Genomic DNA, 26,412 nt, shown 5'->3' on the forward strand with positions numbered 1-26,412 from the left:
CACAATTTTGTTTTCTCAATACATTTAAAACAGTAACAGTGTGTTCTTTGAGGCATCATTAAAAGTTCTAATTAGCCCATATTCTAAAGATTGGACACTTTTAGAGGTCATGGTGCTTTGTCACTCCTTTGTTCTGTTAGCCACAGTGACTGCTGGGTTACTTTAGTTCCTTCTTGCTTTGAAGTTTAAAGCAGAAAGACTAAAAGGGCTATTACAGGTCCAGAGATTTCAATTTTAAAAGTAGCTTGGGTACGAAGGCAGTAAGAACAAAATTAGCATAAATATTTTCATACACAATTCCACAATGATTTATTAAATTATAGACTTGTTTTGCACCTGAGTGACTTCCATAAAATTCTGTTTATCTGTCAGTTAGAAGAACTTTTAGACTGGAGAGGTGGTCAGCAGTCAAAGGCACTTGCTAGTGACAAACTCAGAGTTTTGGAGTAATGGATTCATAATACTACACTCAGTTGAAAGTATACCTTTAAATCAGGTGAAGACAAACAAACAGAACAATTTCCCTGTTATTCTGCTAAGATTGGCACATTTCATTCCTTCCATTGACAAATGACACATATTGGTTTCTGAAAATAAGAACATCTGTGGCAGGTAAATTAGTTTACATAATTTAAAAGTTTAGAGCAACATATTTTGTTCTCATTTTTTAAAACTCCTTGGACTTATATGAAGTCACATTTTATGCTCCCGTGACAGTTTCTTTGAGTGGTATCTGGGACTTACCTAAGCACATTGAGTTAGTAGCATTCTACCCTGTACTTAAAGACCATAGCCACAATTTAGTAGTAGGTGATTTAAATGTGAGGAAAGAATCACAAGATAGGATGCAAGTTTTGAACTGGATCCTAGAGAAAAAAAATGCTCATTTTTTTATGGTTTTCTTTTATAACATGTTTATCCATTTTTAAAATTTAAAACTAAACTCATATTTTTGCTACCTTTTAACATTCATCTGGTGTGAGAGTAAGGTGCTTTTGAAATTGTTATTTCCTGCCAATGTTTACTGTAATTACCAGTTCTAATAAGATGGTTTTGAAACTAAATTTATTATAAAATGATGTTTTATATATATAATTAATTTGTTTTCTTAATGCATTCTGAAAGTCCTTTAAAAGTAAATGGATTTTAAAAATACTTATTTTGTTATATTCTGTGTTTTCATTCTTAATCATTGCGAATTATAACATTTTCACACAATAAAAATAATTTATACCAGTGTCCTGTTTTTCTTCTTTTTTTGGCTTTTAAATGATATTTTTAGATATAAGATTGAAATTGGCAGATTAGGATAATGGACTTATTTTACATGAAACTGTTTTTACCTATTATGATACAGAGTTTATTTTCTGTTTTTACGTGTGCTGCAAGATTGAACACAAGCTTCATGAGTGCTACCAAAGTGCTCTACAACTGATGCACATTCACCACCAGTGTGTGTCTTTAATGAAAAGTCCATTTAACACATTCAGTAGAGCACACAATTGATGTCAGGTATCAAACTGCATAAAAGGTGTCCTGCGAGGAAATATTTCAAAATACTCATAAGGTTTTGAAAGAATGCAGTTGTATGCTTTCCTCAAATTTTTCAACTGTTATTGTAGTTTTTATAGTGTGAGAAGCAAATTTTAATTTAGTATGAGTTATTTATGTGCTGATTTTTTCAAGCTTACAATCAGATGCTGTTTTAACCAAGTGGAAGACCAGCATTTACTCACTTATAGTCCTCTGAACAGTGTGGCACAGTTCTGTTGAAAATATGATTTACTTATTGTTTAAAAGTTCTCTTACTCTAAAAACATTTTGATACTCAGTTTGATGTGCTCTTATGGTAAGAGTATTCATTTTTCCCCATTCTAATTAAAGAAATCCATGCTTCCAGACAGACAGTTTTCTAAAGTTGAAAGTACTTTTGTAAATACAGCTGTAGCTCATTTATCTTGCTTTTTTTTTTTTTTTTCCTCAAGAGAGGGTCTCACTCTAGCCCAGGTTGACCTGAAATTCACTGTGGAGTCTCAGGGTGGCCTCGAACTCATAGCAATCCTCCTACCTCTGCTCCCAAGTGCTGAGATTAAAGGCATGCACTACCATGCCTGGCTTTATTTGGCTTTTAATGCTTAACCTTTTTCTCTGAATAGATTATACTTTATAATTGAGGTTCTGCTGATATATTTACCAAGAAACATATTTTAGGGACTAGGGAGACGGGTAGACTGGCGAGCTCTGTTGCCCCAAACATGAGTGCCTACAAGGCTGGAGAATGATTCTCCAGCACCTACATAAATAGCTGGGTGTGGCCACACATACCTGTAACCCCAGTCGTGTGGGCAGCTGGGACAGAATAGCTGAGGCTTATGCACATTGTTGGTATGTCTTAGAGGCCTATTTCAAAAGCTGCCAGTGCCTTGTTATTAATTACCTCTCAAAGGCCTCAGAGACAAGTATTGTTCTATCCCAAGATACTGAGGATTGAAGCCATAACATGTAAATATTCAAAGAACAGATCCTGACAGTTAAACATTTTATGTACTACATACATATTAAATGTACACTCCCCAAAGAAGGATTCTTTAAAAGAATGAGTAAAACTCTAAAAAACAAAAGTCTGTATTTCCTCCTTCCAACAGTGGATTTTCTGCTGGGGTTTGTACACACCCTAAAGTGAAAGTCCAGAACTGCTGGGAATTCTGCTCTGGGCCCTACATCAGCTCCAGGTTTTTCTGTCATACATTTTAAGAACTAAGTTCCTTCATGATGTCAGGGTGGTTCATCACTCAGGTTGATGTCACCTTGGCAATATAAACATGAAATGCGTGGAGATGTGTAAATATGAAAGTTTATGAAACAGCTGAAATAGTAAATGAAAAGTGTACTTGTCCAAAAATACTCCTTGGGTCAACTATTTATGGATAAAAACATGTTTAAATTAAAAAATCATCCTACCTATTATTAATTCTTATTAATAATGCCAGTTAGGTCTCTACATTGTAATTTAATAGAAAAACTAATATAAATACTAGTATTTATGTTATGTTCATTTCTTATCTCATGTTTTTGCTTAAAATAAATGTTTGCAGGGGTTTCTTTTCCTAAAACTCAAATGTGGAGTTTTACTCTTAGAAAAAAAAAAAAAAGTTTTGAAGTAAATGCATTAACCCTCTCATAGCACAAATTCTGGTTCAAGATAAAGAAGAGGGAAGGCTGGGAGATGGCTCAGTGGATAAAGTGCTTGGCCTCAAGCATGACTTCCTGAGTCAGATCCCAAGGTCCCACTTAAAAGCTGGAAGCCGGGCTGAAGAGATGGCTTAGCGGTTAAGCGCTTGCCTGTGAAGCCTAAGGACCCCGGTTCAAGGCTCGGTTCTCCAGGTCCCACGTTAGCCAGATGCACAAGGGGGCGCACGCGTCTGGAGTTCGTTTGCAGAGGCTGGAATCCCTGGCGCGCCCATTCTCTCTCTCTCCCTCTATCTGTCTTTCTGTGTCTGTCACTCTCAAAAAAAAAAAAAAAAAAAAAAAAGCTGGAAGCCATAGTGGGTTTCTGTAATCCCAGTGGAGGAACAGGAGAAAGAGATTTTTATAGGTAATCAGGCAGGGTCAGAAGTCCAGGGAGAGCATGGATGTCACCATGCTTGCCTTGGCAGGACTAGAACCTGTGTCTCATTCAGTCATACCAAAATGGTTGTAAGCAACACTTAACAGGAGCAGCTTCCCGTCTCTGAGTTTTCAGGGGCTTAGTGCCTATGAGCTGGCTCCTCCTGAAAGGGTCTCTCCCTTATACAACTTACTTAGATGACAAGGCGAATTGGATGTTTGATCCATAAGTGGGCATGACACCTGAGTAAATTCTGTTGGCTCTCTTCACTCTCCTGGCCTTTGCTTCCTGGTTGCTGGTAAGTTTTCCCCATCCCAGTCAGGCTTTCTTCTTGCCAGGGCACTTTCCTACTATTTGGCTGCTTTCTCACTTTGCTACATGATAATCTCATTAAACTGTGAGCCCTTCATTACCTCTCATGAGGCCTTCTTTTGGCATGAGCTCTCCTGCTTTGCCTTTCACACAAGTGTGTGTCTTCTTCCAGCCGCTTCTTCCCAGATTTCTCTATGGAAAGGAGATTTTCTGCATCTTCTGTTTCCCCTTTCCAGCCAGATGGGGAGGATATCCTTTTGGCTTGGTATATTTTCGTTAGCCATATCCCCGGATCATAACTCTCTTTAAAATAAACTTTGTAATTCATAATGTACTCTTCTCAGAGCCTGTGTTTTCTCCAATTCAAGTAATCTAAAAGTTGGGGTTCAGCAGTCCTGGAATCTCTTGCATCTTTAAGGAATTTAATCACTATGTTTCGGGGTTTCAGGAAAAGTTCTTAAAACCAAACCCTGAAGTTGTGTCTGTTTTTAACAACAAATTGGAATAAAACAGGTCTGAGAAGGATAATTTATAAACTATTACATTTTTATTCAGAAGTGGTGGGTGGGGTAGGAGGAGAGAGTCCTTGGACCAAAATGGGGAATGGTCTGGAGAGAGCTCATGTGGGAGTAGAGCATGGGGATGGGGGGCCCGGGACATGTGAAAATGGATTTTTCTAAAATGTTTTTTTTCACAATTTTTGTTTGTTTATTTATTTGTTTGAGAGTCACAGAGAGAAGGAGAGAGGGGGAGAGCAAGAGAGCAGGGCAGAGCCAGAGAGCAAGAGAGGGAGAGAGAAAGAATGGGCGCCCCAGAGCTTCCAGCCTCTGTAAACGGACTCCAGATGCGTGCGCCCCCTTGTGCATCTGACTACCATGGGTCCTGGGGAATTGAGCCTCGAACCGGGGTCCTTAGGCTTCACAGGCAAGCGCTTAACCGCTAAGCCATCTCTCCAGCTCCCCCCCCTTTTTTTTTTTTTACAATTTTAAATATTTGACAGAAAGAGGAAGGGGGAGGGGGAGGGAGAGGGAGGGAGAGAGAGAACAAGCACCAGGGCCTCCAGCCACTGAAAACAAACTCCAAAGATGTGCGCCCCCTTGTGCATCTGGCTAGCATGTATCCTGGGGAATCAAACCTGGGTCCTTTGGCCTTGCAGGCAAACACCTTAACTGCTAAGCCATCCCTCCAGCCCATGTTTTCCCTTAAAAAAAGAAAAAAAAAAAATCAAAAGGTCATAAAAACAAAACCAAATACTTTCCTAGTCTAGCAGCAGCTGCCAGAGTGCAATGGCATGAGCTTAGTGTTGGGACTCTAGGGGCTCACAAGGGGAAGATCCAAGGAGTTGGACAAGAAGTCCCTTCTGTGTGTATTTATTGAGGTTCAGAGGGCTATCTCTGGAAGGGATTGGCACACCTAGGTAATTCATGAGAGCCGACTGGCCTGGTCTCAGGAACTGGTCCACACACCTGGGCAAGGTGAGAGAGAAAAAGCTAATTGGATGAGTCTGGGACACGAACTGAATTCCAGTTCTGCTGCTGCCATAGGGCAACAGTGTGACGCTTGCAAAAGCAGCTGCTTGTGTTCTAAGAGGAAGGCAGGGAAGAATCATTTTAAGATTTCTCTTGTAAGCCTTTCTCCTAAACTGCCTAACAAGGCAATTTGAGTCCTTCTCACCTGCGCTTAAAATCCGACATCACCTGCAAGATGGGAGCTGGATGGAGACTAAAATATTTCCCCAAGTTATCAGGCCAGGTAGCCTGATGAACAAGAAATGGAGACTTCTTAGATGGAGTGTTAGCCATGGACTGACCTGCTTTAAGCCCCACATGTATCCTGTGGCACACCCACACTCAAACATGCACACAATGTAATATAGCATACATAGCCCATGAAAAGAGAAAGAACTGTGTTCCCTCGAGAGAAGAAAGGCATACCCAAATATGATGGGATCAAAATTCACCTTAAAAGTTAATTTTTTTTTCACATTTACACTTGGATAATTGTAAGAAAAACTAGGGAAGTATTACTTAAAATGAATTAAATTACAAATAGAAAACTAGTGTATTCAGTAGATGTGAGATTTTTTAATGAACACAAAAAATATGAAACTATAATAGCTGAAGAGACAAGAATGACTTCCCCAAACAGATGGCAAGTGTTTAAATCATTTTAATCCTGATCATCATTATTTTCTTTGCACCAAATCTAGGTGCTTTTTAAGTTGCTAAGAAACTTGCTTAAAAAAATGTGCTTGGGGGCTGGTGAGATGACAGTGGTTAAGGTGCGTGCCTACAAAGCCAGAGGACCTAAGTTTAATTCCCCAGTACACAAGTAAGCCAGAAGTACAAGGTGGCCTATGGAGTTCATTTGAACTTGGCTAGAGGCCTGGTGTGCCATTCTTTCTCTTCCTCTCTTTCAAATTAATAGGTAAACAGAATTTAAAAAAAAAAATACATGTTTGGGGGCAGGAGGGATGGCTTAGTCGTTGAGGAGCTTGTCTGCAAAGCTTAAGGTCCCAAGTTTGATTTCCATGGGCCTATGTAAGCCAGATACACAAGATGGCTACAGGCCCTGGGCCACACATTCTCTCTCAAATAAATAAATTTTTTTAAAAAAGTATATGCTTGGGCTGGAGAGATGGCTCCGAGGTTAAGGTGCTTGCCTGCAAAGCCTAAGGGACGCAAATTCGATTCCCCCACATAAGCCAGATGCACAAGGTGGCACACGCATCGGGAGTTCGTTTGCAGTGGCTGTGAAGGCCCTAGCACGCTCATTTTCTTTTCTCTCCGTCCTTGCAAATAACTAACACATTAAAAAAGAAAAACATGCTAAGTGTTAAAACACCTTAGTGGTAAAGCTGTTTTCCATGTAGTTGGGACTAGTGCTTACTGAATGCTTGCAGCCACCTGAAAACGATCGTGCGTATTAATTATAAGGGATCACAAGATGTTCTTTGATAAATTACAGAGTTGACGGGGTCACCAGGCTTGACTACGGCTCTGAAAATAAGAGTGATGACGAAACATAACGCAACACTTACACAAAGCACACAGAGACACGGCTCCGTTACGTAATCACTTTGTAACGTCCCGCCACACCCTGGCCTGTCCCTCAGCCTCGGCTCCCCGCCCGGCACCGCGCCCACTTCTCGCGGGATTTGAGGCTCTGACGAGACTTCTGAAAGAATTCAGGTTCTCGCGAGAACCTAAAACGGAAGCGTGAGGATACTAATATACTTCGAGTGCACCGGAAGGGCAGCTTTTTTGTAGGTCCTGAGGATCGTGGGTGCCGAGCCGTGGGAATCGCGGTTCCGGACGCTCGGGGCCCGAGGATGATAACGCGGGTGAGGCCGGGATCCGCGCCGCCTCGGACGAGACCTGCTCGTTCTCTCAGCGGCGGGGAGACGGGCAGGGGCCGGGGTGGAGCCGCGCCCCGGGCGGTGCGGGGAGGCCGCAGCCCGCGCTCGCTGGGGTTTCCCGCCAGGACTGCTGTCCGCGTCACCCGAGCCCTGTTGCTCGCGAGCCGCGCGGTGGATTCCCTCCTCGGCTCCTGATGCGCTCTCGTGGTGCTCATGAGTGAACGGAGTTGCAAGGAGTTTCAAGAAGAAATCAAATGACATGTTCCCCTAAATAAGCTTGCTTGTTTTGGAGTAATTTTAGATTCACGGAAAGTTTGCAGATCTTTTCACGAAGCCATCCCCCCTCTCCTCGTAGTACCTATTGTAATTTTTTAAAAAATATTTTTGTTTATTTGACAGAGTGTGCGAAAGAGAATGGGTGCGCCAGGGCCTTCAGCCGCTGCAAACGCCAGACGCATGCGCCACCTTGTGCGTCTGGCTAATGTGGGTGCTGGGGAATTGAACCTGGGTCCTTTGGCTTTGCAGACAAATGCCTTAAACCGCTAAGCAATCCCTCCAGCCCTGTGGTAGTTTTCAAAATTAATTTTTACCTTTTAAACTTCCTTAACATACTTAGTTTCTTCTTTGCTTTTTTATTGGCTACTAATCACCCTGAGAACTATCCCTTAAGCATAAATGGGTAGAGCAGTTGTAATGCAGTTTTGTTTACAAGGTATTTACCCCAATGTAAATAATAGTATCTTTTAAAAACATTTCTCAAAGGACTGTGATAGTGTCGAAGTTGAATAAATGTGTAATGTCACTGTGTGTCAGCAGTTTTTTCTTATCATCTCAGCTGAAAGCAAAGTCAGAGGGGAAGCTTGCAAAACAGATTTGCAAAGTTGTTTTGGATCATTTTGACAAGCAGTACTCCAAAGAACTTGGAGAGTCCTGGAATACAGTAAGGTTAGTATCATTCCTCCCTCAGTGCTGTGTGGGGACAGTGGGAGTATGACCTGTACCTCTGCGGGAGCAGCAGTGAGTATAAGAGGTCACGAAATCTAGACCTGGCTGTACCACTTGGGCTGTAGAAAGGAAGCGTTGAGGAAATAGATTAAAGTACAGGAGCATAGTGGAAAGAAATCCTCCTGTACAGTGATAGTAGCAAAAATTAGGCCCTCCTCAAGCAGTTATTCTTATCTGGAAAAAAAAATCAAGACTACGTACCTTTTTGACCAAATACTTGAATAAAAATATTGGAATGTTTGTTTGTTGGCTACATTCTGAAATTCAAAAAATATAAGAAGCCCTTGAAGTCACTGTCCAAAGTCACACTTTCTTCAGTAATCATATTTCCTCACTGTTGGGTCTGTGACTGGTTGTATTTTGACCACACATGCACCTGTACATACAAATTCTTTATTTTAAAAAAGAAACTGCATAAGATTAACCAAAAAATTTGATGTGTGTGGTGAGTTTTGGTGACAAAGAGTGCCTCATACAGAATATATAGTAAGTATCTCCAGCAGTACAAAAAACAATCTAGTCATGCTTGGTTTGCTTTCTAGTTGAGTGTTTAGGGACTTGTAATGGAAGGGGCATGGGCAAAATTGACATATTAATTTGGCAAATATGATAGAAGTGTGCACTAATACCATGTTTTATATGTCCAAGTGTTTGGGTGCCAGTGAATGCTTGAGGAAAAGCAGGTCTTGTTGACATAAAGTAATTAATTTGGCTAAAGGAACCAGGTATTCTAGCCTGAGGGAAAAATTGCACTGCTGGTGCAATTAAGGACAAAATCCCAATACATATGAATTTTACATATGGAATTAAAAGAGTTCTTTGGCTTTGGATATTATCTGGAATTTGGTTCAGACAGTAATTTCTTACATGATTGTCGTATTCCATCTCTTCTTGGATTAGCCCAGTATGTATTTCTCCTGTATAAATGCCAGCTTTATGAATTTCTTTTAGAACCAAAATATTAAATCCTGGCTAATAAAGATAATAAAGTCCGTGGTTCATAGATAATATTAGGTCAAATTAAGCTATTCATGAAATTCAAATACAGTATGTAGTTATCTCAATTCTAGGTTGGAAATGAAATGTGTTCTGTTATACGTTAGTGAGAATGAAGAGTGAAGTACAAAAATTCGTGAGATTTTTATTTTTCAAAGGTACTCATAGAGTACATAAGAATCACATCTTGCATACATGTATGCAGACAACACTCAACTTCAGTTCTCCAAAAGCCAAGCTTTTGATATTTACCTCCAGCTTTTTATGTTTCTTAAAACTGATCCAGCACAACTTAAAGTGTTTTGCTCAGGTTCCCTTAGCTTGTAAGCAGCAGAGCTGGGAAATTTGCCTCGGTTCTCTGACCAGGAACTTCACCACTCACTATGCCCCTTACTGCTTGTCATACCTGGGAGATAGCATAGTTGGTGAATAAAATAATATTTCAAGAAATATTTTGTTTGGAGACTAGGAATCTGACTATTCAGACCCTGTAATGAGTTGATTTTTTTTTTAATGTGCTTAAAAAGGCATAAATAACTATTTAAGCCTAAATAAAATGAACAATGAACCTTGAAGCCATTTAATTATCTCTGCCTTCTTGCTTCATCTACCTTTTTGTCGGTGTTTCATGGTAGTTAAAGCTTTGCGTATATATGTAATAAATTCACCACAGAATAAAAGTGTTTCAGAAAGTCTGAACATGGAAGAAAGTGTAGAGGAAAAAAACAATTACATATTTTGTAACTTAAAACAGTATACATGATTTTAAGTGAGTCTTCTAAGGTTCTTCCACCCCATCTACCATGTAATGTACTCAGTGTTTTCTGGTTATAGTAATACTGGTGATACTTTTAACATCTTAATTTTACTGTTTTATTATGACCTTGTCCAATCAGCACCTGGAAAGTCCTTTCAAGTTCAAGTTTACCCTTAGCCAACATATGCGCTACTCACGTGCTACACGTTCTTTTTCAAGGAAATGTGTGCATAGCATGACTTTTAGCTCTGATCAGTGTACTGTTATTTCTAGCTATGCTGTTTTTCTCAAAATGTAGTCTCCTACATGTGTTTTTTAACAATTACATTGAGTTAGCGTATTTAGTAAACTAAAGTACATTACTTTTCTCTTCAAAGCCTATGTTTTACTGCCTGTTATTTGTGATCTCACTTGAGTTGAAGGCACCACTATCAAAATGGTTACTGGCAATTTCTCCACACCTTTACCACTTTTGTGATTCAAAGGAAGAACCCAAGTCAGCCTTATGCTTTCCCTGAGCTCCTGGGAGGTGATCCCTATGCCCTTGAAACGTACTAATTCTGCTCTCATAAGACTACCTGTTTACCTGGGTGCTTGTGACACAGCTGATTAGTCAAAGAATGTGATTTAATTTACTGTAGGAGCTACAGACCACAGATAATGAATCAACCTCCAAAGAGTTGCAGACTCAAAGTCTGCTGCTTCATGACTGTTATTAAAAACATACCCTCACCTTTGTTGAACATCCCTGGTTAGCAATATTTCTTGTGTATATTGTCACATATCACTGTCAGGAAAAGAACCTTGTCCATGTTTATAATGGAAAGGGCAACTAGAAGTTTCATGCTTTGAACACTTCTGGGCTCTGTACCATGAATCTCTTCCCGTGACTGGTTTTTAATCTGTCTGCTTTTGCTAAAATAAACCCTAAGCTTAAACCTGAGACTCAATATGACAGTTTTCATTGAGTTCTATGAGTAATCAAATGAGAGTGGTCTTGAGGGCCCCTTTGATTGTAGTTAGTATGCAAAACAGAATGGTCATAGAAACCTCATTGCTATATTCTACTACACATCATTCCCTTCCCCCGCCAAAATGGCTACCAAGGCTGTTAAATCAGATTTTTTTTTTTTTTTTTTTTTTGAGGTAGGGTCTGGCTCTAGCCCAGACTGATCTTGAATTCCCTATGTAGTCTCAGGGTGGTCTTGAATTCCCAACAATCCTCTTTGGCCTCCTGAGTGCTAGGGTTAAAGATGTGTGCACCATGCCTGGCAGACTTTTTTTTTTTTTTTTTTTTAATAGAGAATTGCCACGCCAGTGCCTCAGCCTCTGAAATTGAACTCCAGATGCTTGCGCCACCCAGTGGGCATGTGTGACTTTCCACTTGCCTCACTTCCACACCGAGCATGGGTCCTTAGGCTTTGCAGTCAAGCACCTTAACCGCTAAGCCATCACTCCAGCCCAGATTTTTTATATTTTCATTTATTTGTGTCTGAGAGAGAATGAGTGCACCAGGGCCTCTAGCCACTGCAATCAAACTCCAGACACGTGTCACTTTGTGTATCTGGCTTATGTGGGTCCCAGGGAATTGAACCTGGGTGCTTAGGCTTTGCAGACAAGTGCCTTAACTGTTAAGCCATCTCTCCGGCACAGAAATTTAACTAGTAACTCATTTTTTAACTCTCTTGCTACTTCTTAGGCCTTCATCACCTCCTTTCTGACATGTTATAACAGCTGTAGGCTCCAGCCTTTTGCATTTATTTATTTGCTTATTTTAGCTGACATTTTCATGAGGCTGCATGTCAGTGTGCTCAACACTACACCAGTCCTCTCTATAGCCCTCTGAGGGGTAGTTATTTCTATTCACAGACAGGCTAGCTGACCCACAGGGATTAAATAACTTGCAAAGGAACACACAGTTCACATTTGGAAAGGGATTATGAGTTTGCCTTGTCTACTCTTGTGCAGGCTTTTGCTCGCTCACTATTATATTTGTACCTTGTGACTGAAGAGGCTCCTTCATGCCTCTAATACTAGATGTGCTGTCCCCTTTATCAGAGATACTCTTCCATGCCCCTTATCCTGGTCAGGAGTGTGTGTTCAAATGCATTTTACAGCATATGACCTAGATAAGTTTTGACTACCTCTCTAATCTGTAAAATGGGTAAGAGAGTATCTATTTCATAGAGAAGATCAAATGAACTTAACATATATTTAAGAGTAGTTAGTATATGTTACCATTATTTTTTTTCTATTATTGGCTAATTCTTTTGGTTTTTTCAAGGTAGGGTCTCATTCTGGTCCAGGCTGACCTGGAATTCACTCTGTAGTCTCAGGGTGGCCTTGAACTCACGGTGATCCTCCTACCTCTGCCTCCCGAGTGCTGGGATTAAAGGCGTGTGCCACCACGCCTGGCTTATTATTGGCTAATTCTTTATCAAGCTTTTTAATGTGCCCCTTTGTAATTAGTTCTGTCTTTTGTGTTTCCATTATATCTTGATGGTACAGTTGCTCTTGATTCTTTGAAGATTTGATTGTTATCAGTTACTAGTTTATACATGTCTTCCCTATTAATAGGGAAGACATGTATAAACTAGTAACTGATAACAATCCCTTAATACTTGGGCAAGTCATGAATTTATTCCCAACTTAAGTAGGATTTATGACCCAGGCATTCTACTATACATGAAGGTTATGATGGTTTTGTGTGTGTTTAAATTTATCTTGCCCTCCAATATAAATACAATGGCTGGACTAATTGGAAATCTTTATGAATTGTGGAAATTGTACACATTTTTGAAAACCAAAACATTTGTCTAGCCTCATTAACCAAAAATTCACAGTGCACAAAGTATAAATTATCTGAATTTGTGAAGAGTGTTATAATGGAATAGTTAGGGAAGTATACAGAAATTACTAGCTAGCTAGATTTCTGTTTTGTCTCAGAAGTTGCCTTGTTTTGTACATTGTCAATCTGTGTAAATCCTTACAAAGGAGTAATTTTTAGCCTCTTCAGCCCAGAACAGTTGCCAGGTGTGTCACTGCTAGAGCAGATCCAGGCCTTAGGAGCTCATGATTTTTCTTCTATCTTTTGTCCTTTCATGAAGGGTCTGAGGCAGCAGCCATACAAGTGAGTGCATAGTTCCCCTAATACTCACTATTTTAAAAAGTGTGCTGTCTACCAGAAACAAATTCTTACTAAGGACTCCTTATCTGCGTCACTGTGGATAATAAATTTGCACATAAATTGCCCTTGTGTAAGCAGTAAGGAAGAAATATTGCCAAGAAAAAGTAGAAAGCTATCAGCTCATCAGTGGAGTTTCTGAAGAATAAAAATAAAATGACATGGAAACATTCCTTCTTGAATTTCCATCAGTGCATTTATTACTTATTTCTAAGACAGACATAAAATGTCAGGTGAGCACCCTTTGAGATGGATAGTCATGATAATAAAACAAGGACTTTTTTTTTTCTCTGAATTACGAACTTTTCTGTATGTAGGTATCACGTGTTGGTCCCATTCCCCTTTTGTTACCCTCTTATATCCCCTCTCCCATCCCTAATTCCACAGAGGTTTTGCTTTAAAAAAAAAAACACTGGGAATTTAAATTGTGTTTGTAATCTATATTACTTGTGTTTAGTAGGTTGTCCACATCACTGTAGGAATGCTGACTGGAAAATAGTAGGAAAAAAGAATAATATAACAGAAAAGATAAATAAAGCTCATACTACCCAATAATAAATATTGCCAGTGGAATGTTTCAGGATTTTAATTTACCTGATTTCAATTTTTTAAATGCTTTTGAATTTTGCTAAAATAGCTTAAGGTATATCTCATAGGTAGAGTCCATACTTAACACTTATGAAGCTTTATGTTCAGTCCCAGGCACAATAGCAATAATAATGAATCAAGAAATCTGTGAGGAAAATTATAATTATGTTAACAAGGGCTTAGGAGTCATATAATTAGAGAAAATTAAGTTATAGTTCCTACAATCCAGCTAGGAACAACGGATAAATGGACAGTGTGACTGGTGCCATTATGTATAAAGTGTAATTTTGTTGACATAAGATTCAGTCATTCCTGTGTGCCATTTGTTCAGCATTTATGCCTTTTAGTCACCTGTGCTTAGTAGTTTCTTTTGTTTCCTAGAAATTTAAACATAATTTTCTATTCTCGCTAAATAGCCAAAGCACAGTATGTATTAGAGAATGGGTGATGGGTAGGCGGGTGCATGGGCGAATGGATTACTCTACACATGAAAACCGAAGTCTCAGTGTGCTGTAGTACAGTCAACAGTGAAACATGGTGCAGAAAGGTGCATGTGCCCAGCAAGTTTCAACCTTCAACTTCAACTAGTTCTACTGTAAGCCCTCGCAGAAGATTGCTCTCCTCCCCTTAGTTTCTAAGCAGGTGCTTAGCCTTTCCCAGCGGGCCTTTCTTTAATTCTCTGGCCAGAAAGGCCCATTTTCATCCTGATATCAAAACCATTACATGCCAGTGACTGTTGGGATGTCCATGTGAGGATTAAAAGGTTTTAAATGAACAGTGATGGGTGTCATTCTCATATTTAGGTGTCAACTAGATGCACCACATTTACTTGTCAGTGCTGGCTGCTAATATACTTGGCCTCCTGACTAGGAGATCAGTAGATAGAGCAGCTTCAGACTGTAATCATGAATCTTAGCAGGAGGCCTGGAGTGTGGGAGTCTGCTTTTTTCTTGAGTGTTCTAATCCTACTTGTCCATCTGTCAAAGCTCTGGGTTAGAGTAGTCATTGGTCTTCCAGTCCAAAGGTGGCCTCTCATTGTAGTAGGTGTGTGTGCGCGCGCGTGCGTGCACATGTGCCCTTGCGCCTGTGGTGACAGCTACAAGCAAATTCAAGGGAGTTGTGTCCTTGCAGTGATTTAGAGCAGTGATTAGAGCTTGGAAGCATCAGCCTTAGCAGTGCCTAGCAGTGCCTTCATTAACTTGTCCCTGTTGTGTCTGGTCCCGTGCAGCAAACTAGTCCCATTGTTAAAAGACGCTTGGTCGGCTTCAGCGGCCTCGCCATTTGTTCGAGGTGAAGTTGGGATGCAAATTCTCTACCCGCCCTTGTCCACCTCTGGTGCTGCACAACCAGGATATCACTGGGAATCGCACATGGAAAACGCTTGAAAGCTGAGACAGGAGACAAACTGGACTCTTTAGTGAGCTGTCTCACATTAAAAAAATTGTTCTTTCTTGAGAAGCCAAATGATTTGGTAGGTCATGAGGGACTAGAATTTTGTTTTAATTATGACTATTTTGTTTAGTTGTTCATGAACGATATAGGATGTTTCTGCCTCACTGTTGGAGTGCATGTTTTCAAAATCTTACTGGTCTTTCTCATCCTTGAGTCTTTGAAGGGCTTCACATAATTTCTGACACAAAGTGTTAAATGGTACCTGTGATAGTTATACACCTGAGTACTACTAGTCCCCAAACATACACCTTCATTATGTCTGTGGTTCCTGTGCAGAGCTGTTGCCTTTGTCTGGCACTTCCTTTCTCATTGCTTTCAGTTAACATGTTGAATAATCAAAAATCAGTGGGTTTATTAAATAACAGTCCTCTTAAACAGTATGCTTCAAAGGAAATATGCAGGACTATAAACATACTAAGAGATTTGAAAGGAAATGTGTATAAATGAAAACATTGGTCAGGGTTTGAAAGACTGAATGCCAAAGTCATTTCTTTCCAAGTTGAATACATTTAATATCTTTGTTGAGCTTACTGTGTACAACACATTTTAAAGGTTATGATTTTTTTTTTTTTTTTTTGGTGGGGAAGGGTCATGGTCTCACTCTAGCGCCAGCTGGCCTTGAACTCTTTTTGATGCTTCTGCCTCAGCCTCCAACTACTGAGATTTCAGATATATACCACCAGCTTCAGTTTACAAATTCTTTTTTAATTTTTAATTTTTATTTATTTGAGAGCGAGAATGGGCATGCCAGGGCCTCCAGCCACTACAAATAAATTCCAGATGCATGCGCCCCCTTGTGCATCTGCCTTATGTGGGTCCTGGAGGATCAAACTGGGATCCTTTGGCTTTGCAGGCAAACGTCTTAACCATTAGGCCATCTCTCCAGCCCTACAAATTATTTTTAGCTGGCCCAATTGATCCTAAAATGTAGTAGAAAGAATCAACATCTGAGGTGGTTTTGTAACTTTTATAAGAGAAAAAAGTTAATGGATTTATCATGTCAAGTCAAATAGCCCTATCCTTTTTTAGCTAAGAGGTGGGCACAGGATGGAATAAACCACTCCTTGTGGTATAAGTCATATTTTAACACTTCTGTATTATACATTACTCTTAGCACTGGGTAAATTTTCATCCAGGTTGAAGTTAGGGTACACATTCATAAAATTTACAATTGCATTCACATTGTAAATTAACTCTGGGGTCTAATTTTTTAAATTAATTTATTTGAGAGGGAGATAGAATGGGCAGACAGAATGGGTGCACCAGGGTCTCTGGCCACTGCGATCTCCAGATACACGTGCCACTTTGTGCATCTGGCTTTACGTGGTATTTTTATTTTTTATTTTTTTTTATTATTTATTTATTTATTTATTTGAGAGCGACAGACACAGAGAGAAAGACAGATAGAGGGAGAGAGAGGGAATGGGCACGCCAGGGCTTCCAGCCTCTGCAAACGAACTCCAGATGCGTGCGCCCCCTTATGCATCTGGCTAACGTGGGACCTGGGGAACCGAGCCTCGAACCGGGGTCCTTAGGCTTCACAGGCAAGCACTTAACCACTAAGCCATCTCTCCAGCCCTTTATGTGGTATTTTAAAGTGAGAGTTTTCATAGTGTGGTCCTGGAGAACAGTAGCATGGTGTCATACTCTCACCTGAAAACTAGTTATAAATACAAATTTAGGAGCTGGAGAGATTGCTTAGCAGTTAAGGCATTTACTTGTGAAGCCAAAGGGCCCACATTCGATTCCCTAGTACCCATGCAAGCCAGAAGCACAAGGTGGCACATCTGTCTGGAGTTCATTTACAGCGCTGAAGGCCTGGGTACACTCATTCTCTTTCTCTCATTCTATCTATCTCTCCCAAATAAATAAAATAAATTTAAAAAAAATTAAATAAATATGAATTTAAGTATTGCTTGAGCCGAATAAGCTGCTCCAAGCTTGGTTAGGATCCAATAGTCTTCTTTTCTAAAATTTATTTATTTATTTATTAAAGAGAGAGAAAGAGGTAGAGAGAGAGAGAGAGACAGAGAGAGAATGGGCACACCAGGGTTCCAGCCCCTGCACATGAACTCCAGATGCATGCACTTCCTTGTGCATGTTGCTTACGTGGGTCCTTAATTGAACCAGGGTCCTTTGGCTTTACAGGCAAGCATCTTAACCACTAAACCATCATCTGCAGTCCAGCAGTATTTTTTTTTAATAGTCCCTCAAGGAATGCAAAAATTCTTATCCCCCAAAGTAACTGAAACAAATCCACCATGCTTAGTAAGCAAGAGACACTGCAAATAGTTAACAGTCCTCATTTTAGCCCTAAATTGAAATTCACATGGCATGCATGAGTAGCAGGTGTTAAATTTCAATCCAGCCATTTCTCACATAAGCAACTCCAGGGTGAGTAGCAGCTGGAATTTATTTAATTGACCACGGTTAATGAGGCTCTCAAACAACTCAGCTGGAAAGGTCAGCTAGTAAATAAATTAAATATTTCCTGCTGCATCATCTGCCAGTTGATATGAGCTTATAGTTGTCATGAGACCTAATTGTTGGACCGAATACAACTTTCAGAAGATAACGCTGCAGGGGGAAGCCTGCACCATCACTCCATAAGTGATTTTGAATCATCCCTGGACCTTTACCACTGGAGCTGCTCATCACCTCATTGATTCCATGATTGTAGAGTTCACTTCCGTACCTTTTTTTCTCCATTAGAGGAAAGCTTAACGTGTGTGCCTTCAAACACATTTTCTGAGAGCATTTTTCTTTCCATATATTTATATTGGCTTTAAATTTTGCCCCAGGAAAACAATTGCTTGTGCAAATAGTGATAGAAAAGTTTTTGGCATATACACAGTTATGTAGTGACTGCAGGTCACTTTTGCAGGCTGGATTTTCTACAGGGGGTGTGATTGAGGCTGAAGTGAGGTATTCCTCCCACCGGTCACAACAAAAATCTCAGTAATCAAAAACATGTATATATAACTTTTTTTGTTTGCTTGTTTTCTTGAGGTAGGCCCTCACTCTAACCCAGGCTGACTTGGAATTCACTGTGTAGTCTCAGAGTGGCCTTGAACTCACAGCAGTCCTTTTTACCTCTGCCTCCTGAGTGCTGGGATTATAGCTGTGTGCCACCATGCTTGGCTCAAAAGAGTCTTTTTGGTTTTTAAGTCAAGTCCAACAGATTGGCCTTTTTTTGCCTTTTGTTTTTTTAAAATGCCAGAGAGTGAGAGCGAATTGGCACATCAGGGCCTGCAGCCACTGTAATTGAACTCCGGACATGTGCACAACCTTGTGTGCATGCGCGACCTTGGTTGTTTGCTTCACCTTGTGCTTCTGGCTTATGTGGGATCTGAAGAGTCGAACATGGGTCCTTAGGCTTTGCAGGAAATCACCTTTACTGCTAAGCTATCGCTCTAGCCCTCAAAGGAATATTTTAATAATGAAAATTAACTTAGAAATAAACAACAATGAATAACATCTGGTTTTAAAATAAAGAGGTTCATGACAGTGCTTGGATGCGTCACTTCAGAGCTATATGAGGCAAAAGGAAAAATTGAGAAGATTACTCTTTTATTCATCAGATTTTTGTGTTGCTGTGAAAAGAAAATGCAATAACTTAAACTTACTCCTTGTTTCAGAATCACTAGTCCAAGCTGTGGAGGGATTGGCAGAGCATAAGCAGTAGAATAGCTTCTGCCATGGGGGCAGGTAGCAGAAAAGAGAATACAGGAAACAGCAAGGACAAACCCTCATTGGTCTACTTCCTCCAACTGCCCCTCCTCCCCTGCTACTTTTTTTAGTGATCTACTTCAGTGATCTACTTCCTCCATCCCCTGTGTGGTGGTTTGAATAGAATAGATGGCCTCCAATATATTCAGTTGTTTATTTGTAGTTTGCATTCTGTAGCCACCTGGCTGGAGGCACTGGGTGATCTTAAGGTGTGGTGGTGGGTTTGAGATTTCATTCTAAAGATATGCAAAGTGTGCCTAGCTGGGGTTCCGGAAGTGTGCTGTGGCTTTTGACCTTCTGACTTGTGCTCTCCTCTCTCTGCTTGGTCCTGTGAAGGCAGGCCAGCTTCTTTTGTCATTTATGGAACTTCCCTTGGATCTGTAGGCTTCAATAAATATCCCTTCCTCCATAACTGTGCCTGGTCTGGAAGTTCATCTCAATGAACTTGAAGCTGTCTGCTACACCCTACTACTTTTTACACTTCCCCAATTATGGAAGCATATGAATCCATCAAAGGATCAATCTGTTTATTAGATCAGCCCTCATGATCTAACTCTGAAAATGCCCTCATAGACACATCCATTAGAGTGCTTTACTAATCTAGGTGTTTCTCAACCCATTCCCATTAAAAACTAAGATTAACCATCACAGGTTCTATCTGACCATTACAGATAAATGAAGTGTAAGCCTAGGACCACAGTCACCCCATTAATATAAAATTGTATTGGTGCATAACATTAATATTCAATGTTTTCTCATTTTCTCTTTCTAGGAATATACTGATAACACCATCATTGTGGCAATATGCCATCCTCCTCAACAGATTCAATTATCCTTTTGAGCTGGAAAAGGATTTGCATTTGAAAGGCTATCACCCACTCTTTCAAGGATCTTTATCCTATTATCCTAACTCAATGAAGTGTTACCTCAGCCAAACTCCTAGTCGAATGCCTTCTGAAAAACACCAAGTTGGAAACCTGAAAAAATACTTCCTCCTAAATGCAGCTTCTCTTCTACCAGTGCTGGCGCTGGAGTTTCGTGATGGGGAGAAGGTTCTGGACCTGTGTGCTGCTCCTGGAGGCAAGTCAGTAGCTCTGCTGCAATGTGCTTATCCAGGTAGTGATTCATTTTTCAGTTCGTACAGTTAGTCAGACCTGGTGGTTTAAGTACTCTGGAAAAATATACAAAAACCTGCAGAGACATGTGGGATTGAGTTTGGAAAGCCTGAAAACTAGAACCCTACATGAGGATGAAGATTGTCTTGGGAATCAGTATAAATCTTGCCCCAGCTACTTGGAAACAAAGCTACATGCACACACAAATCTGCCAGATACTTCTGATAAGGCAATTACAGAGGGTTTCAAGCATTTGTATGTGTACATCTGTGTGAGTACAGGTTCACGCTTGGCTTGGCAAGCACGTGGTGGTCAGAGGGTGGGTCCTCATGTTCCACCTTTTTGAAGCAAGATCTCTGCTTTTCTTGTTTACTTTTACATCCTTGCCTTATGTGCACTGGGATTACAAACTGGTTCTACAGTGTCTTTATGTGGCTGCTGGGGACCCAGCCTCGGGTGCTCTCACTTGCCAGTGCTTTGTATGCTGAGCCATCTCCCTGCTTCTGTGTTGTTTTTTTTTTAATTTTTTTTTGTTCATTTTTATTTATTTATTTGAGAGTGACAGAGACAGAAAGAGGGAGACTGAGAGAGAGAGAGAGAGAGAGAAGGAACATGAGAATGGGCATGCCAGGGCTTCCAGCCACTGCAAACGAACTCCAGACATGTGCGCCCCCTTGTGCATCTGGCTAACGTGAGTCCTGGAGAATCGAGCCTCAAACCGGGGTCCTTAGGCTTCACAGGGAAGCGCTTAACCACTAAGCCATCTCTCCAGCCCGCTTCTGTGGTTTTTATTGTGTATTTTTTGTGGTTATCTTTACTGGAGGTAGAATTCAGGCCTTTCATAAGCTAAGCATGTGCTCTACCATTGAACTAGTTATATTAAGAGGCTTGTATTGGATGGCACTGTCATATCTCTGCCAAATACACACACATACACACACACACACACACACACACACACACACACACTTTCAATTATTTTATTGTGCCATTAGTATAAAGTTCTCAAGAAGTTCTTTCCAACATGTATAATGTAAAATGAATATATAATTTAAAATCTTTGAATATTCTCAGCAGAAAAAATAGAAACAGGAGAAATTAATTTGAAGTTATTCAAATTATTATGACCATGTAGTCAACAATAAAATGTTTAGTGATGGCTGAGGAGATAACTCAGTGAGTTAAATGCTCACTGTACAAGCATGAGCACCAAATTGGGATTACCATCATACATGTAAAAGTCAGTTGTAGTGACACATGCCTATAATTCCAGCATGAGGGAACTGGAGACAGGTAGGTCATTAGGGTTTCCTGGTTGGCTAGTCTAGCTGAGTGGGTGAGCTCCTGGTTTAGTGATTTAACTATCCCAAAAAAGTAAAGTGGAGAGTGACTCAGGCTCTCGTTTGGTCACATCTAGTGTCAACCTCTGGCCTCCACACACATGTGTACATAGGAACATGACCATGTTAGACTACACATATATGCTTACAAAAATTTTAAAATTTTCTACTTGTACTTGTGTGTGTGTATAAGTGAGCCGGGGCCTCTTGCTGCTGCAAATGAACACCAGATGCTTATAGCACTTTTTGCATCCAACATTACATGGGTGGCTGGGAATTCAACTCATGCTAGCAGGCTTTTCGAGCAGGTGCCATTAACCATCTTCCCAGTTCCCCCCCAGTTTTTTTTTAAATTTTTTTTTAATTTATTTGAGAGCGACAGAGAGAAAGACAGATAGAGGGAGAGAGAGAGAATGGGCGCGCCAGGGCTTCCAGCCATTGCAAATGAACTCCAGATGCGTGCGCCCCCTTGTGCATCTGGCTAACGTGGGACCTGGGGAACCGAGCCTCGAACCAGGGTCCTTAGGCTTCACAGGCAAGCGCTTAACCGCTAAGCCATCTCTCCAGCCCCCCCAAATTTTTGATGATGCATTTTACATTCTCATTTTCTTTTTAAAAATATTTTTATTTATTAATTTGAGAGAGAGAGAGAGAGAGAGAGAGAGAGAAATATGCAGGTAGAGAGAGAGAGGGGGAGAGTTAGAGAGAGAGAATTACACCAGGGCCTCTAGCTACTGAAAACATACTCCAGATGCTTGTGCCCTCTAGTGCATCTGGCTTATGAGGGGTTACATAGGTCCTGGGGAGTTGAATCTGGGTCCTTTGGCTTTGCAGGCAAGCGTCTTAACAGCTAAGTCATCTTTCAAGACCCATTCTCATTTTCTTAATGGTCTTTGATACTGGTTAATTTACTCTAACAACATATTTCAAGTTCTCATAACAACATATGGCACTAAATTATCATCTGAAACAATGCAATAAATTCTTTAGAAGTGACTTCATCATTATTGGTGCAAAACTAGTACAATTTCATACATACTGTGTATGTAAAATAACATTGCTTAGTGGAAAATAACAAAATAGTTTATTTTGAGTAAAAACATGAGTGATCATGGCTTTGGAGCCTAGATTCTATTCACCCTGAATGGCATGTTCACCATGAAAGAGATTGGGTGAGCTTTTATAGTCATAGAACAACCATAATACATGCATTCATCAGGTACATTCGTGGGAGCATTCAGAAGGTACTGAGTTCTATAACAATGTAGCGAAATCTCTTCTATAGTATTCTAATGTTACCACATTCTTAATGACCTCATTGATGCTAGTCTGTGGAGTTTAGGACTATTGTCCAAAAATTTTATCTAGTAATCAAAAGGATGTTAGGTAATATATAGAAGTTAATAGTGAATGCCTATTGAAAGTTCTTCAGGGCTGGAGAGATGGCTTAGTGGCTAAGTGCTTGCCTGTGAAGCCTAAGGACCCCTGTTCGAGGCTTGATTCCCCAGGACCCACGTTAGCCAGGTGCACAAGGGGGCGAACGAATCTGGAGTTCATTTGCAGCAGCTGGAGGCCCTGGCGTGCTCGCTCTCTCTGTCTCTATCTGCCTCTTTCTCTTTCTGTCTGTCACTTTCACATATCAATAAATAAAAAAATTTATAAAAACTTCTTCAGAGAACCTCATTTTACATCTATCAAAAATAATAGTCCACATTTACTGTAAATTATTTTTTCTTTTTTTTTTTTTTTTTTTCGAGGTAGGGTCTCACTCTAGCCCAGGCTGACCTGGAATTCACTATAGAGTCTCATGGTGATCCTCCTACCTCTGCCTCCCGAGTGCTGTGATTAAAGGCGTGCGCCACCACGGTTGGCTTAAATCATTTTCTTAATAAGATAGATGATGCTTTTGTTAAAAGAAAAAAAAAACTGTCAGGTGTACCTAAGTGAATATGACTTTTTGCTAGATGAGGCAGTTCTGTCTGGCTTTATTTAACAGCATTGTTATTCATACAGATTAGTAAATAAGAAAGGCGAAAACTATGTTATAGTGGTTTCATTAGTTGTTCAAGCACCTGACTTACAGCCACAAATCACTAGGTGCATCAGGCATTAATGACCTATTAGGAGAGCACTCTAAAACTTCACCAAACGTAAACAAACTTGGGGTACATGAGGCAGTGTAGCTTCGTTACTACGCTCACTTTCTCAGCCAAGATTCCAGTGCACCAAGCTGCTCTTCTTCATGCTCCAGTGGTTGCTAAACCCTGACACAATTTACCTTAGGATTCTCCACAGGTGGGACTTTGCTTTGATCTGTGAAATTGGTGAATGGCCATGTAGAAGAGCATGCCTTTAGGAAGTAGATTCTTTTAAATTATCTATGTGTGCCTGTCTTTTAGAAAGCTCTTATTTTTCCCCAGAGCATGTATATCTCAGCTTGAAAACTATCAATTTACATTTTCCTTTGAGAACATTTGTTGTTGAAATAGATTTTTTTAAATATGGAAAATGTGAATCCAGTTGTATTAGAGTTGTGGTAAAACTGTTACTGAAGCTTCCTATATTTTAGCATAAAAACCAAAACAATATTGTTTTGTAAGTTTCTTTTATTATTCTTATAATCTGAGCCTCAATTTTATGTAATCATATATTCGAGGGAGCAATGTTTTTATATCCACTCTGTTTCTTGGCAGTATTCTTTCTTTTTTCCTCGAGTCCTTGTCACTTTTTATTTTAAATTTTAAATTTTTTTATTAATTTGTTTTGTACTCAGCAAATACAGTCAGTTTGGTACCATTATTAGGCTCATCCGTGACCTACTCCCTCCCCCTGGTCCCTCCTTGTTGAGGTATATGGGTCATGCATTGTGGAGTTAGCCCACAGTTATGGGTAGGATAAATGTCTCTGCATATCATGACCCAACATGTGGCTCTGACATTCTTTCTGACCCCTCTTCTGCAAAATTTCCCTGAGCCATGTTGGGTTCATTTTTGGTCTGCTTCAGTGATGAGGTATTGGGGACCTCTGGGTTTCTGGATCTCTGATTTGGTAGGAGTTGATTTTTCTCTGTGTTGATCTCCTTCACCATTGTGCTGGTACCCAGTTCACCAAGAAAACAGCACCCTTGCTTGTTTTGCCAACTTTTCTTAGTTTCAGCCAGGGCCCTTTTGATGTATAAAGGGGTGGCTCTGTCCTTAGGATCTACATCTATCTGAAAAAGAGAAGCAGATTCTCCAATGGAGAGTAAGTTAGCACCAGACAAATGAGATAACCCTTACTTTTTTTTATAGAGAATTTACTAGGTGTAGGCCCTCTTGTAGCCCATGATTGATGGTAGCTTGATAATGGAGAGTGGGCTTATGTTTGGATATGGTTCTGACTTGTTTCCCAGCTCCAGCTATGGGTCCCGTACCACCAAGGGGAATCAGTTAGCTGATTCAAGAGCAGCTGGTTCCCCACCATGGCTGTGTGCCACTAATTGCACTTGTGTGGGCATCACAACAGGTTATTTGCTGTGAAGTGGGTTAGACTATGAGTTGCTTGGACAGATATTGGTCATTTTCCACCAGTCGGCCATGTAGCACCTTCTGGCACTAGACGTGCTGACTGTCTGGGGACTGTCTCTCTTCCAGCTTCCAGCCATTCTTGGCAGTATTCTTATATTGGGTCTTAAAACTTATTTACCCTGAGCATAAAATTTAGTATTTCAAAATAAGGAAGAGAAATGTCAAGTTTTGGTATCATTTTGTTGATAGGGCATTTTAATTTTATTATTATTATTATTATTGAGATAGGGTCTCATTCTAGCCCAGGCTGATCTGGAACACACTATAGTCCCAGGCTGGCTTTGAATGCACAATAATCCTTTTACCTCTGCCTCCTGAGTGCTGAGATTAAAGGCATGTGTTACCACACTCAGCTGTGTTAATTTTAAATCACCTTTCTTCATGGACTGTAAATATTGACCCCTTTGTAGTGGGGAAGGTGATTTTCTTGGGAAACCTAAGGCAAGCTGATCTATTCTAGGAATCTGAAGTGGGAAAGCATCTTGCTGCTCTTATATCAAGGGCTGTGAACTACAGGCAGTGTTCCAAGTAAAGTAGCTTTTCATCTAAGTAGGGCTAATGATGATGGTTCACTGAGAAGTACAGATTCCTCATGCTGATGCTTGACACCCAAATTAGTCTAACCACAGCACTCAAGTGTGGAATGCAGAAACAGTGCTCATCAGAGCTTTTATAAGCATAAGTTGAAAAATTGGCTGCATTAAATATAGAATTTATACATCAGGTTTCTTCAGAGCAGTACTGGATATTGTCCTAGACAGAGACTCTGTAGCCATTGCTTTGAATGATTAAAAAGCTCATGGTTTAGTATAATTAAAAATGTGTCTACTTTTCTGTTGATCCTGCTGCTCTCACCTGTGATAGACTGGACATAGTTTTGATTCACACAGCCTTTGTAGTATCCTGGTCTTGCAGCAGCAAAGTATGCAGTTAGGATCTTGAATAGTAGAACAGAAGCATTCTGGCTAAACCAGGATAATGAAGCTTACTGGGGTGGCATGGTCACCTTTGCTAACATCTGGTTAACGATTGGGGTTAGAGAACATTTTGTTTTGTTTGGTTTTGTTTCTTTTTTAAAAAATAACTTTAGCGGGGCATGGTGGCTCACGCCTTTAATCCCAGCACCTGGGAGGCAGAAAGAGGAGGGTCACCAAGAGTTCAAGGCCACTCTGGGACTACCTAGTAAATTTCAGGTCAGCCTTAAGAACCTTATGAATCTTAAATAATTTTACCCACAAATGCACTTGAATCTAATGCCATCCTTGTTGCTACTTTGTACTTTTGTGATTTTATGATAGTGTTTTTGAGTAGCTTAGCTTTCACAAAACTTACAGCATACCGGCCAGAAAGATCGTCATATGGTGGCACTTTAGAGGCTAGCTGTGGGCAAGTTGGCATCTTAT

At 40.2% G+C, this 26,412-nt stretch overlaps 1 protein-coding gene across 2 annotated transcripts in view; it reads left to right on the forward strand.

Annotated features, from left to right (window-relative positions):
• The first annotated feature begins 7,150 nt into the window (after positions 1-7,150).
• Nsun3 (NOP2/Sun RNA methyltransferase 3) overlaps positions 7,151-26,412 on the forward strand; it is a 63,545-nt gene continuing 44,283 nt past the window's right edge. Inside the window, exons 1-4 of one of the 2 annotated variants that reach the window (XM_045146689.1) lie at positions 7,249-7,262; positions 8,113-8,222; positions 15,036-15,278; positions 19,761-20,104. In XM_045146689.1, coding sequence (XP_045002624.1) covers positions 15,271-15,278; positions 19,761-20,104 — 352 coding nt within the window. In that variant the 5' untranslated portion in view covers positions 7,249-7,262; positions 8,113-8,222; positions 15,036-15,270. Of the gene's footprint in view, positions 7,263-8,112; positions 8,223-15,035; positions 15,279-19,760; positions 20,105-26,412 lie in introns of both variants that reach the window. The other variant, XM_004663267.3, reaches the window with a different exon arrangement.

This window comes from Jaculus jaculus, chromosome 4 (genome assembly GCF_020740685.1).
Source record: "Jaculus jaculus isolate mJacJac1 chromosome 4, mJacJac1.mat.Y.cur, whole genome shotgun sequence".
Lineage (NCBI taxonomy): Eukaryota > Metazoa > Chordata > Mammalia > Rodentia > Dipodidae > Jaculus > Jaculus jaculus.